Here is a 16,797-nt window from a genome sequence, read left to right on the forward strand (position 1 = left end):
AGAAGTCTGTAGGTATTACAAGTTTTACTTCATTAAATAGATCTCTTTCTATCCCTAGTTACAAATTTATCTTTGGCTTTACAACAGGACATGTACAGAACATACGAACTTGCGTCATAACATCCTTTATGTTTCCAGTAAGTACCTCAACTGTAACCAAGAAAACATGGTTAATGAACTTCTGGCTATTGAAATTCCAAAGAAAAACTAGTTCCTCAGTTCTATGATGTGTTGACAAAAATTTTACAGTAATGCTGACTGATGGGAAGAAGTGGTTTTGAGTTGACATTAGATGACCATGTGAACTTGGATAAATACTTGATTCCAGATGACCATTTTGCATTAATTTTTGCCTAGATAGAGTTACTCAGAAGAAGGTTATCTAGAGCAAGAGATTGGGTTGCTGCTAATAATACTTAGCATTTCGTAGTTTCCTGAATATGTTTGTTTTACAAGACTGAAGTGATAACTTCAGCAGTAAGGAAAGCATTTCATATGTTTTTGTTTATTTCCCCATTATATACACTGTCAAATTAAAAAAAAAAAAAAATTACCTTGAGCAAGCAAGTAATTACAACAAACTTAGCAGTTAGAGATTCAAGTTCAAAATCTGCAAATACCAGTAACATTGACCGGTTTCATTCTGCCTGGAATGCTTCAAAAAAAAAAACTTCAGGCCAGTAACATAACAGATAACCTCTACTGCAGCACAGGTATAACACTGGAAAACTATTTGCTTCTCTGTTTCTTTTGTTTGAGGGCAACAACGACCAACACTTAAAGATCTGTGCATAGGATAAATTGCTTTTCTCTGTTACAGTTCAGGACACTTAGGAGGACACTAGATGCAAGGAATGACCAGCACATTAGAAACAGCTGTTCAGGAAATTGCTCTATTGAAGTGTATAGATGCTGGAAATGTAAGAGTATAGGACCATTATGTTTGGAACTGTAGGAAGTTGAGTCCTCAGGACTGTGACAAATGGACCCGTACAGTTACTGATTTGCTAAGATTCTTACTTTGCTAGAAATAAATACAGATCATACCAGAGCATCCAGATAGACATTTGTCCATTGGACTTGTTTGGCTTTCTCTCCAGCTAAAACCATTGGTCTTCCCAAAACATCCAGATATTCCTGCCCAAAAAAATGTAATAAATTCATCAGAGGGCAGTTATTAAATCAAAGTCCAGAAACAGCATAAAAAAATACAATAATGAAATAAATAAAAAAAACCCAAACAGATCAGAAAAAGAAGTCAAAATTCACCACTAATACAGGAGTAGTATTTAATAGCTTCTTTAAAATTATACTACCCAACAATTCAGTCTTCAGCATGCAGTATTTACTGCAAAGGCAATTCCTGTGTTTCAGTCTCAGTCACACGGATCTTACACATCCATAACCACTGCTCTCTTTCCACAAAGTGAGAATTACAACTATTTCTGTTCCAAAATTAACTGCTAATGACATAATGAAATTACAAGCAGATCGCAGAACCTTCAACCCAGAGGAGAGAGTGGGTGATGGAGGGTGAGTGGTGTAACAGCTGGGTATGTTCAGCTCCTACAGCAAGAACTTGCATAACTTCTGTTGAAACAAAAAATTCAGGGTTTTAAAACCTCATAGTCCCTGCCTTCCTTCAGCTCTGGAGTACGGCTAAAGCTGGTGATCTTATGAGATGTCAGATTTCTGGTCTGGTTTGGGAGTGGATGCCATCAAACTGTTTTCAGTCTTTAACCTTTCTATTTGTCTGTTCATATGAGGGATTTTTCTTGCCAGACACTATCTGGAAGAGTTTAACAGAATCAAAGGACTCTTATTCAAGCCAAAAAAAGGACTCATTTTCTGCCAAAAACTGTCATGCCTGGGCTTGGAAGGACAAAGAACTGCTATGATATTTCTCTGCTTTTGTGGACATGTGAATACATGGACTTTCAGACAACTGAAAAGAGTATCTCTTCATCTGCACTGGCAGTTTGGATCATACCACATAATTCCAGGGTCCTGTGCCCTTAATCAGCCACACACATGTCTGCAAAAACTATCCTGCAGCCTTTTTGAAGGAAAAAAGCTGTATCTCTTCCAGAGTGGCTGAATCAATCCAGGAACAACTCCTATAAGCAGGATTGTACCAGGTCATCGTTTCTGCCCAGCTGAGTTCAGATACTCGAGCAGGATGATGCCCTCACACACATCCCCAGCCTTCCCTGTGTAAATTCCCTTAGGATCATGCTGTAACTATGGCAGGAGGCACGCTATGAATGCCTAGACATGTTATAAAAAACTACTGGCTTTTTACAACTTTATTAAAAAAACTGTTGTTGTGTCTTAGGATCAAAGAGGCACCATGTAAGGCCAGGAGAAAAACTAAGCCCAAAACATAGTCCTCATGCAGAGAAGGTCTGCAGGCTGCAGATCACGTCAAGCACTATGTTCTGTGCACATGGTCACCCTGCTTTAGAGGATGCGAACTGCTGTGGGCCAGCTGGCCAGGGAAGCAGGGATCACACTGTAAATTGGCTCACTGCAGCTACTAAAAAGAAACAAAGAAATCAGAATACTTTAACACAATAATACTTCATATGTAAAAGAAAGCCTTAATTTGCTTTCTCTTTTCTTAATGTAGTGTACCTTAAAATTCAATTGATTCAAACAGGTGAAATGCAACATATTTCATAACAGAAATGACTCTACTTGTTTATGTTACAACTGTATCCACATTGGGCCAACACACTTACCTGAGTGTTTATTCTTATGGCTCCAATGGATGGAATTTCATAATAATAACCTAAAATTTGGAACAGAAATAATACCATCTTATTATATTGCTAGTCTCTTGAGGAATTCCATTTAGCTTGTAATTTCTAATTTAATTTTAATAGAAATTATCATGTATGGAATACTTTTTTAGTAGATGCCACCACAATGCGTGGCCACATATGATGTCACCATGCCATATAGGCCAAGCTCGTTACTCTTAAGCAGTGAGGGTACATAAAGTGTTTCTTTTGTCTGTTGTTTCTAAAGATGAGATAATGTACTGATTTTGTACTCCTGAATTTCCAGTTACTCTGATGTGCAAGTATCTGTAATGGTCATTTTAATACACTGTGACAGCAACGTAAGTATATGCCAAATGCATGTAGGAATGAGAGTATAGCTACAGTCTGGCACAACAGTGAAGTTCATAGCAGAAAAATATAAGGCTCTCTGTGGAAAGGATGAAAAAACCAAACTGGTATTTCTTCCAGCTAAGCATCAGAAATGTTTTTATTCACGACTGATTATATCACTTATTTGTTCAAATTAAAACTATTGCCCACATGCACCAATAAGACTGAAAAGACAGGCACTGAGATCCAGTTTCAGACCAAGTAAGTTTTAAGTCAAATTGGAAGGCACTGGGGAGGCCCGGAGAGGTAAGAGTACTGACGTTAGTCATTTACTTTGTCATAAGCAATGTGTGACTTGATATTAGATTAAAACTTTTAATTAAGGAAAAATTGGATGTGCAAACAAATAAACACACCAATTCTGGACAGAAGATTGTGATCATTTTGCCTTGATAATGACATAGGTGGTCACGCTTTAAGCCAGCTGGTCTCTGTTTTAAAACCATGGAGTTCACATGCACATGGTATTTTGAGATATAAAGACATTAGTTAGAAATTCCCTGTTCAAAAAATCAAACATTGATTTTCTGTAATTACCTGACAATACAATCTGCTCTTCTTGAAGCTGTAATACCTCCTGCATAACTTGCCAGCACACTGAGGCACTCACGAGGCTATGATATATATGCTATTCATACAGGCTAGGGATTCTTCTATATAATTCTTTTTCCTGTATGTATATCTTTCTCTTACCTTTGGTTTATGCTATTCTCATGCCAGAGAATCATATCTTATCCTCCCTTCCTGGCACTCTTAATTTTCAAGACCCTTTGTAATCTATCCCACCTCTCACCTCTTGCTTCTTACTGATTTGTAAAATACTGTCACATTTTCAGTCAGGCCTGGAAATTTCTCTGTTTAAAATATTAAACAATAGTGTTTGATAATTTATCTTTTTTCTATTTATCTGTATTCATCTCTTATCTTTTGTTCCATAATTATACAATAGGGTATTTGAGACACCTCTTTTTCACACTCTTTTTAAATGTTTCTGACCATATTTTCCATGCAGAAATTTTAGAAGAAAGCATTTTACTTCCTTACTTTCACCTTTTAAATTTTTTTTTTTCTATATCAAGAAATCAGGATAAAAATAAAAAATATAAGATGTTCTCAGAAGCCAAGAAATCACAGCAAGAATAATTTTATATTGTCATAAAAAAAAATGTGAATAATAATGCGTCATTTGGTCTTGTAAGTTTTGGAGAAAAGCAGAAAGAAATCCAACCAGCCAACAAACCAAACAAAAAGTCCCTTTGTCCAGACCCCTTAATATAAAACAGCTTTGCTTAATTTCTTATCTGTCATCAGTTCCATCTTTTCATAGATGGTTATTACAACAAGATTTCTCAAAACTGAACCATAATATCTTATTATTATTATTATTAAAAATACTCTGATGTTTTTCTTACAATATAAAATTCTAAATAATCAGAAATAAATAAGTAAGAGTATTCTTTATACGTATATATACATATAAACATTATTTCATCAAATAACTTTTTGGAACTTTTACTAAAAAATACAATAAAACTAAAAATTAGGCTAAAAAAAAATCTACAATTTTTAGAGAATAATAAAGATATTTTCTATCCAAAGCTCTAGTAAAGAATAGTCTCAAAGAAAAATGCAGTACCTTTATTTTCACAGGCCATCCACTGTATGGGTCCTTTGTCATAATTATGTTGACCAACAGAAAATGTGAACACACGTACCTATACAAGTTAAAAAACAACGTATATAATTAATGTCATTAATTAGCTATAACTCTCAAGTTAGCGATACTTGGATTTTTCATACAATTGAATAGAAAAAGAGAACTGTGAATTATTCATTTTTATCACCATAGTAGATACACTGTTACAATGATATTTTATGTATTCCCATTATTTGGCCCATGAAGTAGAAATCATGAAGAATGTTCTTTCATACATCTTTCATTTTTTTCAATGAAATTCAAAATATTTTTTTTTTCCTAGTGTGGTAAGTATATCTTTTCAGGTTTTGTTAAATTAGTTGGCTCCTATCAGAATTAGATGCTCACCAATTAATTAAAATGAACATATGCATGACAGTAGAATTCAAAGCAAGGAAAACCAGGATTTTTTAGGGCATAAAAAATTTTCAGGAAATTAAAGGAAATTTTCAGATTTCAGATTTTTCAGATTTACAGAAAACAAACTCTCATTTTGCTCAGACTTTCAGTCTTTTTCATGTAAAACCACTAAATCAGTTCAGCAGCGTTCCATGAAAGGTGTAAGCTCCTGACATTTCATTTTAAGCTCCTGATATTCATTAAAGTTATAAGTTTTATAAGCATAATTCTATTCTGTTTAGCCACACAACTCCAATCTATCTCAGCAACTGAGAAGAGTCATGGCTTCAGAAGAATTCACCAAATTCTATCCAAGTTTTGGACTGAAAACAGGCTTTTCAGCTGAAATCTTTTTCAATGCAAACTGTCTGATTTGAATGAGAAAAAAATAAACCCAAAAATCAGTATTGCTATATACAAATTTAAAATCCTACAAGACACATAGAGAAACTAAAATATTATGTTTCAGTTTCTGGCTGAATATTTTGCTCCAAAGCTGAGTGTTTCTGTAAAAGGTGGGGAAAAATATTTTCCCAACAATTTTAATAAGCTGTTCACTGGCGGTGTGTCTTTCTGAGGGAGTGTCCAAGGACCAGACTGCCTGTCCTTTTCAGGCATCTCTTTCTTTATGGACCTTTAACTTTATCACTTCACTTTACAGATCATAACATGAAATCAGAATACAAAATCCTTTCTATGGAACTTGATGACTATATTTAAAATTAAACCATAATACAATTAATCTGCATGCAGTCTCTAACTGAGTAATATGGTAAAGTTTTCTTTAAATAATACTCACAATATAGCATTGCAGAGACTCCTTGTAAACTACTGACCATTGCTAAGTTTTTAAATGTTTATTTATACAACTTTTTGTCACATTATTTATCATGTGTGATTACTACCTATACCTTCATTTGTCAAATAAGCAACAAAAATTGTGTGACATAATCAGAGTTTATGTATTAACCAAGAGCTGTAGGAATAACTCCAAATCATCAGTCAGCAGGTAGCAATTGACAGAACTTTATTAGTGTTGACCCTTATCTGCAAAGAAGGTGAACAAAGCTTTGTGCTAGATGTCATTTTTAATTAACAATATGTTTTGATTTGCTTTATCCATACAAAACCTTTGTTTCTGCAGTTAAAAGCAGAATTAAAGCAACTGCTCTGCTGCACTTAATGCTGATTCAGGTGCTTGTTTAAATACAATTTTTAAGCCTTAAAATTTGAAGGTTTTCAGTAAAACTAATAAGACTATCCCATGCAGGATCATTTCTCAGTAATGAGGCAAAACAATTATAGTTCTAGTTACCCAGAGAGGCGTGGGAATGACTGTACATGTGTGATGGCAAAATTTTGTTATCCTAATTCATATGGATAGAGACAGATGAAAAATGCCTTCTACTACCTTGAAAATATCAGTATTGATACTGGGAATATGACTTCACCTGATATGTCTACATCTCATTTATTTTTTTTAATACTGTATCACATTGTAAATTCAAGTTACAGTTGCCATCCCCTGCACAATTGTTCTTGATCTCTTTTACACAATGTCAGTTATAAATCTTCTAATGAATCTTTCTGTTTCTAATTAATCACCATCTATTTTTTCCAAGCTGAATATCACAATGTTATTTTCTATTGGTATCTCTCAGCTCACAAGGTCCCTCCCTAGTATACTCCTGTCCCTTTTTTTTTGAACTCACCACTGCTCCCAGTTCAGTGTCCACTAAACACTTGATTCAGATCACATTCTTCTCAAAAATTATGGTGCAATAAGAAAAACTCAACTGAAGGCCACTAGTTAGATAGTTGAGTGCCCTGATGTCTCCTTTGGATTAAAAGTAACTAATTAAGTTAAGATAGAGTCATGTGGATTTTCTTGTGTGTGTATAAAACACGAGTCAATTAGGCTGGTCTGTCTACCATTTGATCTCGAATGTAAAAATGAAGCCCTGCATTGGATTCAAGTTGCAAAATGGTATGTAATTTTGGGAAAAGAAGCAGCATGTTAAATTTGCAACCTATCTATAAAGAATTTAGGATTTAAATTATTGACAACAAGCAGAGGACAATATATCTGATTTACTGTTCCTTGGATAATTAACAGAGATAAAGAACTGCAACAAAAATTGGAGTTTTTAATTGTTACTTGGTTTGGCAAGAGGGTGGAACATTCAAAAGAGTTTTCTTTTTCCTATTGCCTCATCTGGAATTGAGTGGAATGACAGACCAGCTGGAAAAATGAGTCAGCAAGTCAAATTAAACAAGCCAATTTTAGCAAAAAAACATGTTCTGTGCTAACATTTTCTGTGACAGGACCTAGAGTCAGCCAAAGGACTGAGATATGTCTGTCTATACATTTTACTTATAGACATCTCTCCAAAGAAGACAAAAGGCTTTAAAACTAAAAAAGACAAGTTTAATTACTTTTCTATTAATTCCCTATTGGAATTTATGACTGAGAAAACTTGGAGCAACTAGATCAGACACAATGGATATGAGCACCTCTCCCTTTGTCTGTCCTTCTTTTTAAGTTTGGTTACAACCAACTAAGTGGATTTCTGAGCTGAAGCAAACTGCCAAGTACTCTTTGATCCCAAGAAGTTGTTTTCCATCACCACCATGGCCTGGTTATTTCATCTGTGTGCTTCTCTGCAGCCTCTTAGGTTCTACACATACTACAGGTTCCCGGGTCCTTTTGCTATGACTTTTGCACTCCACCATTTCCATTAGCAGATGGACACTTCTGACCCCCAAACCGTTTCCCAGGGACAGTGCAACCTTGCCTCCATACAGGGGAGATTCATTTATTCTCTTCATAAAGAAACATAACTTTCAAATCAATAAAATACAATGGAACATTCAGAAAAACAAATAGGAGCTGTTACACTTTCTGATTTACAATGGGACTATTCAAAGTACTCCCAGAAATCTTGTACCCTTAGAATGGAGAAGAACTAGAGACAGGCACCAACCTGCTCTGCCAGTCCAGTCAGATACAGTCTTGAAACTGTTCTGAAATGTAAGAGTTCTAATTCCTACCACCAAATGTTCAAGTCCAGAGCTGTGTTAGTTCTGTCAGGAATATATCATGTGCTGTCAATGGGTAGCTAATTTTCTGTATTTTTCTCACTCTGAAACTAATCTTGGGGAGAAAACATAAAATGTTTTATTCTTGGTATTATTCATTTACAGTATAGAGTAGAACAGTATATTAACATGCAAAACAAGCGTAGAATTAATGTAAGAACAGTCAGACAGTGAGTGGCACAGGCTGCCCAGAGAGGCTGTAAAATCTGCCTTCTTTGAGGATTTAAAGACCAGACTCGATAAAGCCCTGAGCAACCTGGCTTGATCTTATTCCTGACATTGGACTGGAGACCTCCTGAGGTCCCTTGCAACTTGACTTATCCTAGGATCCTACAAAGGACATCAAAGGAAAACAAACAAAAAACCAATTCCTAATCAGAGGAAGCAGTAGACAAGAAAACTGCAGAAAACAGAGGAAGAAGTACTGTTTTGAAGAAAATACAATTGCTTAATTATATAATTAATTTGGTTTTTATTTTGTATTTCTCTCTAGCAGAAAAAGCTCATCAAAATCAAGGTGAATAGGAGGATTCTGGCAGCTACAGATATTAGGGGATAATGACAAGAGAGTTGTGATAAAGATCTACCCGTGAAAAGGCTGCTTTCCCTACAGATCTCAGTTGCTTTTTACCTATCTTATTTCTTCATTTTGCTATTAGCATAAAATAAAGTAAGATTAAATTAGACTTTTCCTTTGGGTGTATCATGTTATGAGTATTACAAAAATGAACAGCTTGAGTGAAGTTAATGCAAAGTGGTAACTAAGCACAAAAATCACCCTTGCTGTTTAAATCACTGCCTATACGTGTAGGCAGCATGTGTAGGCCTATGAGAGTTTGAGAAACTGCAGCCACTCTGCAAGCGGTTCAGAGTGGATGAACATGCACATTTTTGACAGATAAATTATTTTTCTTGAATTCTGTGCTGCTGCAATGAGAGAGCTCTCAATAACCATTTATGTGCATCTCTTTATTACTCTGTTTAGGAGAAGACTAACTGGCCTTTGGAGATATATACGTTTCCTTATCAGATATTAAGAGAGCTACACAATTAATGTACTCAACTAGATGTAGATGAATCCCATCATTTTCTGTCTATCATGTAAAACCAGCAAGAGTGCATCTTTCTCTACCACTAGTTAAACAAACTTACTGACACAAAAATTGATCTCATCAAACCATGCAACCTCAGTTTGCATGATCATGGTATGATTTCAGATTATTTTAATCTGGCATTCACAGGCAAAGATTCACAGATACTCTCTTTTGCTCTAGACCAAGAGAAGATGTAATATAGAGGAATAATGCAGTATTTCCAGCATGATCCAGGAAATTATTTTTTCCACTAATGTGTGTATAAATTATCAGATCTGATGAAAACTTGTTTGCAGTTTATATTTAATAGGTACACTTCTGAAATAAGAGGACAATACACAAAACCTATTTTTCTGAACAAAATTATAAACCTGCTTTTCTAAATTCCATTCTGCACTCCATCTTCTAAATCGCTTGAAAATATAGCCTTTAACCACTTAATCATTTTGGTACTCTTCTGCTGTAGGTCAGGGAAATGTTATGTGGTTTTCAAGCTGCCACAGTTAAAACTGTAAATCCTTTTTTTTTTCCTCACTGTCTTTACATCTGTGGGCAGAAATCTGAAGCTGATTTTGGCTTCTGCTATGAAGTAGCTGAGACCAGAAGGCATGTATGACAAATTTGCACTGAGAACAGAACTTCAGAGGACTATCTGAAAATCCTAGATACAAATTAGGAAACCACCTAGGAATAGCTAATAGGAAGCACCAAATACAGAGTTTCACCTAAATTCTGCTTCCCGATCTGTCATGCTGAACTATGCAATTCAGGAATTCCAGGGATGCAGTCTATAAAAGTAAAGCAGCTTTGTTTTCCTAGGAAGCACAAGGAGAAGAGAAATAGAAGTTCTATGTTCAACAGCAGGGGTAAGACTCACAATGATGTGCTAGAGGGAAGTTTTAGGGTCCCATAGGCTATGTTTATGTAGAAATAAAATGGGACATAACCCATTTTCTTTCTCAGGCCATGAGGGCAAGTGGCACAGCATGCCTCACAGCTCTATGGCTATATTATATTGCCTTCTTCCCTCCCTGTCCCACACCCCATATTGGGTGGTTTCATTATAAAGTCTTTTGGGAACGGTCTGGCTCACGCTACCCCCTGAACTGAACCCAGACATTGTTCAAAAAAGCTGATTGCCACAGGCCAAGAACCATACCATTGGCTCTGTTAACAATTAAAGAGTATGGATAACTGTGGACATTTCTCCCGCCTGCACCCTGGCCTGGGACCATTCATTAGTATGGACTGTGTGATTCACTCATGAATAAAGCTGGTTGTCTCATGATGGACTGAGCAAGGCTCACTCTTTTCAAAATGACTGTGACAGTGGTGCCTCTAATCCTTTAGATGAGAGTTCAACACTCAGACAAGAGAAGTCTTGAGTTCATGTTTCTCAGTTTGATCAAATTCATGCTTCCACTGCTCTGAACTGAAGGCTTAAGAAAGTTCAGAAGTTGGAGATTTAGGTTTTTGTATGTGTCCCTCAGACTGCCAACACATTTTGCCCTTAGCAGCAATTGGGAAAACCACAGAGATGACCTCGGCAGTAGGGTCTGAAATCTAGTCAGGTGCCAAGGTTGTGAAGTTTTAAAGGTCTAGAACTCAAAATGCAGAATTCGCAACTTTATGTCAAATTAGGGAATGCCAAGAATGGCATGACACAGCAACAGAAATGTATCAAGTTGTATTTTTAATATTTATGACTGCCTTAGGATCTGTGTCTTGCTGTGGGTACTCTCCCAAAATATGTGTAGACTTGGGGAAATTGGGAAGAAAAACCCACATGGGAAACAATAACAATTTAGCTCTCAAATATTTAGATGCAAATATAATTGCAGGCAGGACATCTTTGAATTTACAGACGTGAAGAAAGTATAAATGCATTTGATAAAACACCTACTCGAGTGTTTCCATAATTGACCCTCTGGGTTCTGTTTCAGCAAGGCATTTAACTTTCCAAGTAATCCCCTTGACATCAACGGAAAAAATGCTGTAATTGAGGCATGTGTTTAAAGAGTAATAGAGCAGGTCCTTGGAACTACTTTTCTAGACGTTTATCCACTGTGAATAATTTCTCCTGGACTTTACATGTATATTTGCAGTCTTCTCTATTGTTAATATCTTTCATTCACTACAATTCAACCTCAAACTTCAAGCTGCAATGATAAATTATGAATTCATAGTCTAATTATAGTCTGTATAATTATAGCCTAATAAAGAAAAGAAATAATGACACTCTAAAAATTAGCTCACATTACAATCTAATGTTAATTCTCCTTCTATCTTAAAATAAAAGAAAAACTATGTTTGTTACATATTAGGAGATTATTGGAGAATCTCATTTGCTTTGGTTATGATTCTACAATGATAATATGGGCCTAAACCCATTTAACAGTCTTAATATATTGGGAAAATAGATCCAAGCCCACTTATATGTGGTATGGTTTTATGCAATTACTCTACAAAAGGAACTAAAAACTGAGGATTATACCTGAAGTCTTCATAGCATGTTCACTGAAGAACTCTTTTAAAGCGAATGCCATGAATCCTTAAATGTGTTTTGAGAATTCCAAAGTCTTTCAAAAATGAAAAAAGTTATTTTGTCCAGCTTTCTTTGTTTCCTCACAAAGAAAACTTGTCTGCATGAAAATGGGGATATTTTCCAGTGCAGAGGTTAAAAACACCATTACAGTTAACATATTGAAAAAAACTGTCACAAAACTGAAAAAATACTAACTCAGTTACACTGTTCTACATCTTCTTAGTGCCACCTTGTGGAACTACAGCAACTCATTCCTTACCCACTGAAGGGCCAGCACGTGGTGTCTCTTCCTCTTCTGCCACATGGCTAAAAGTACAAAGCTATAAATACCCTGACAATAATCACTAATCTACCGCTGCTAAACTGAATATAATTAGATTGATGAACCACTGATGATGTGATCCTTTAAGTCTTTATCTAGTTTAGACTTAGTCTTTGATAAGCCAGAAGTATCACAGAAGTACAAATAGAATTATTCAATTTTGTATGCTCAAAATAACTTAACGTAGAAATACTGCGTAATGACAAAGAAGCTATATACTCTGTACTACACTGGCTCCACAAATAAGGTGAAGTTTTTAATCTCAACATCTTCCAGGTGTAGGCATAAATCAGCTCTGTTTCATTAGGTTTTCACAACCTTAGTCTCAAGAACAGCTGTAAGAAAGAGAAAAGCTGTGCTTTCAAAAACCCCAGTAGGACTTCACAATGATGTGCTTAAATTTAAGTTTGAGAGTCCATTGGGCTGTGTCCACCATGCCAAAAATTGCACCTTGACCAGCTCTCTGGCCTCAAGAGCAACTGTGGCAGCAGAGCCCGCACACATGCACAGGAGGTAAACCATTGCTCCTGCCCTCTTCCCCTTTCCTTCTGGTCCTGGGAGAAGTCCCAGCACCTTGCCTGGGAGCACGCCAGTTGGCAGAGGCTGAAAACCCCCTAGGTTACCTAAGAGTTAAAACCTATAAATGACTGTAGGACAGTGTCCAAGCCCATGTCACGGCCCCATGTAATTTAGTAATATAAATAGTGGCTTAAGACTTTTAGATTGATATGATGTCTCTGTTAGAGTGCAATGCAGTTGCTTTGTGCTTAACCCATCCTTCTGAAAGGCAGAGATGGATTTTTATCTAGAAAATCCTCAAACAGTCCAGAAGTAGTCTTCTGTGATGCAGATAAGTGGCTGTAGCTCTGGCTCAACTGATGCCAACACACTGATCGCTTCTCCTGTGATATCCATCAAAGTTGCTGTCCTCACTGGACCACCCCAGCCCACCTCGGAAATACATGTAAACTACTCCATTTGGATCAGGTGATTTTCTAGCCACTCATCCTGTTTCCCAGTCTTCAGATGAAGAAGTTACACTATCATCTTTTAACAATTCAGCTCTTGGATGGTTTTTTTTTTGACTACCCGGGTTCTATTTACTCAGTTGATGTGTTTCCTTCCTTGGTTATATTAATAACAAAGTTTCTTTGTTGAAATGAAAAACAATTAAAGTCCTCCTTTCCCTAAGCTACTTCTCCCTAACACTCAGCATTTAGCATTCCCTGAAGAAAAAGTCATTTTTTTTTCTGAGAGGTCCTTGAAATTTGGTGGCCTATATCAGTAAACAGACAAAGGAGCTGACAAAGTAATCCCCTCTGTGCTCTGGATTAAAAAGCATTTTAGGCATTTCTTTGATAGTCAAAACAACATTTGGAGGCAGCAGAGAAGCTGAAAAGGACCAGATTAATTAGAGAGATATTTACTGTTCATATTGTGACACAAAGCCTTCTTTCTTTTTTTTTTTTTGTTTTGTTTTTTGGCCTTATAAACCTCAGGGAAGAAATATTACAAATATCAGCTAAGGATTTAAAGGAAAATTTAATATTCCATCAAATATTTTGAACACTAATTTAATCAGGTTCTCTGACCTTTTTTTTCATGTAAATAGTCTTTATTTGAAAATAGTGTACTAACTATCCCCTTTGTATAGTTACTCCCTCCATTTTTTACTCCCATTATTCCAGCTCTTGTACAGTGTGAAAAATGTTGACTGAAATGAAAACAGTTGCAAATGCCAAACAGTTGTATTAGAAGAGGAAAAAAAACAGGGGGAAAGGGAAGAGCCATCAGAAATTCCCATTTCGAGCAGAACCCATTTACAGGAAATCTTCCTCTCTGGAATTATCAGTTGTACAAATTTCACGTCTAATTTTACAGTGGTCTGATCATCACAGAAACATGAAAATTCTAAATGAAAACGATTTAATAAGCTTGACAAAGGGTACGCCAGCTAAACAGGAGAAGGAACTTCTGCCCTTGTTCACATGCTGTTTCTTGGAGATTGACCTGGAAATAGAAGAGCATCTGTGGATCATCATAGGAGAGGAAGATTAAAGGATGAAAATGTTTCAAGTTGGGTTCCCTTTCCTTTTTTTTAGGAGGAAAAATCCGATAATAACCACTGTATAACAATGGAAACTCAGCACTTCATATAGGACTGCGCTCAGGGCAACCTGACCTTGTCTGCGCTTGCAGGTAAGAGGTTCCATTACTGTCCCAAGCAGGGAGTGACAATGCCTGCTGTTAGCAACTGGCACATGTCCTAGCATGGCTGAAAGACCCAGTCTTATGCGCAATCATGTAACAGAGACCGTCCTTCACGGTTAGCAATTAATGCAATCACTGTCCATGCTCACACATTGTACTTCTTGCCAAACTGCACCTGAAATCTCAGGTTTATCTATGAGAAACATTGCATATATACAGATTTACAGATACCATCTAGCCTATGGATGGTTTAATAATAATAAAATTACACAGTTCACCCCTACACTGAATGATGTGTGTATTCATTTCCTCTGTAATCAGCTAAATAAACTAAATTTTCAGAAAAAAAAATGAACAGATCCTACATGCAATCCACAGGTAAAACAACCTTGGGGGTTGTCTGTGTGTTTAACAGTTTGTAACAGAGTGTTCTCAGTAAATCTAGATGTCAATTTTGCATTCACGATAGCTGAAAGAGAAGAACAGAGACAATGTATTGTACTGAAATCACTTTTTAGGTGACAAGATATAAGCTGGTTTTCAGTCTATGATGTGAAATAAGTGAATTTTAATAATCTTTGCAAAATCTGTCTTTTTATTGAAAAAAAGAAAAAAGGTCTTCAGCCTTATTTATAAATATACTTCTCACAGAGAATTTTATTATAGACAAAATATTCTTTAGAGGGTTTTGGGTTTGTCTTTGTTTTTGTTTTGAAATAAAATAAAATAAAATAAAATAAAATAAAATAAAATCTACACATTTAGTTTGCAACAGAAAGCATTGAGATGGTTGTTGTTCTTCCTGTGTACATGTAGGACCCAGAACACAAATGGACAGTCTGCATTATACAATTCATCACATTCAAAGAGGTGGCTTCATAAAATCATTTGTAAATAAACCAAGTTTTTTCTTGTTAAAAAGATCCATTAAATAAAGTCAGAATTAAAAAAAAAAAAATGCATTTGCAGCTTGGACTCCAGGCTCTTTGGTCAGTACGGATTAAATGTTTTCTTTTGCCATATATGAGTCTATGTATATTATAATGAGGTTATGAAGCACATAATTCCCACCTAAGCCTCAGCAAACATTGAATACATAATTTTTGAATTTGCTACAAGGATAACATGAATATATTTTACTAAAATTACTGACTTAAACAAGCTGAATATAGAAACAGAGGAATGGAGACACATAATAGGCTAAGAATTAACAGACTACATGTGGGGGCTGACTCTGTTGTGAAAAAAAAGCCCACCGGATTTTTAAAAAAAATTTTCCCTCTATTTTTTAGGAGTAATACCTGTAAAAATGCTTATGAAACCCTCAAGAGAAAATAATTAAAAGCTCATGCTTGAATGTTATTTTCCATAACCACACAAGTACAAGATTGCAAGTCAGTTTCTCAGTCTTATATTAAAGACACTGTATTCTGTATATTACATTAAATTCTGTATATTAAAATTTATCCTATATAGTGCAAAAGATTAAAGGATGTGACTATGATTTCCTGGGCATATGACAACAGGTTTTAGCCTTTTCTTTGGAACTAATCAAGATTTTGAATCCAAGTCATTTTCTAATAGAGACTTCGGTATTTTCTGTTTCTTTCTCACCAGAAGACTCAACCTTTACTTGAGATGTGAATTATTTTTTTTTGCTTTGTGTCAAAATTCAATACAAAAGGCCTTCTTAATTACATGCAATAATTCTTTCTCTTTACAAGCTTTCTCAAACAGTGCTCCTCCATCTCAGGTAATGATGTTCTCCCCTAAAAAGCAACCCTTCCTTACAATGTCTGCATCCATTTCTAATACTTTACATTGACATTGCACAGGTTTTCTACTTGCTCAAGTTTACAGTACACCTACACTTATGATTTCTCATTTCCCATTCCATATCATTTTCCTCTGTTATTCTTCTTGAATATACAAACACATATTTCTTGTTATCTGAATGGATTGTAACTTTGTTTCTTGAAATTTTCATTTCCTTCTTTACCTGTCATCTGTTTAGGCTGCTGCATGCATACATCTTGCGCTACCATCTGTTTCAGCTGTTCCCTTATTCTCTTGCCTACTACAGAGATTCCCATTCTGTAACTTCTCCCTTTGAGCCCCAGTATAAAGCCTCCTACATATTTCTGTCTGATTTTTCCCCCAGTGCATCACCAAATCTTTTTATTCAGAGGCGTCCATCCCATCTGAAAAAATTCCATTTACCAAGGGACTGATGTTCAACTAACATTCAAATCCAT

General features: G+C 35.7%; 1 protein-coding gene across 6 annotated transcripts in view; it reads right to left on the reverse strand.

Annotated features, from left to right (window-relative positions):
- CACNA2D1 (calcium voltage-gated channel auxiliary subunit alpha2delta 1) overlaps positions 1–16,797 on the reverse strand; it is a 420,472-nt gene that overhangs the window by 52,842 nt on the left and 350,833 nt on the right. For all 6 annotated transcript variants that reach the window (XM_074144315.1, XM_074144313.1, XM_074144316.1 and 3 more), the window contains exons 13-15: positions 4,813–4,891; positions 2,742–2,791; positions 1,048–1,137 (exon numbers count right to left, since the gene is read on the reverse strand). In XM_074144315.1, the coding sequence (XP_074000416.1) occupies positions 1,048–1,137; positions 2,742–2,791; positions 4,813–4,891 (219 nt within the window). The remainder of the gene's footprint in view (positions 1–1,047; positions 1,138–2,741; positions 2,792–4,812; positions 4,892–16,797) is intronic.

This window comes from Numenius arquata, chromosome 2 (assembly GCF_964106895.1).
Source record: "Numenius arquata chromosome 2, bNumArq3.hap1.1, whole genome shotgun sequence".
In the NCBI taxonomy this organism is placed as follows: domain Eukaryota; kingdom Metazoa; phylum Chordata; class Aves; order Charadriiformes; family Scolopacidae; genus Numenius; species Numenius arquata.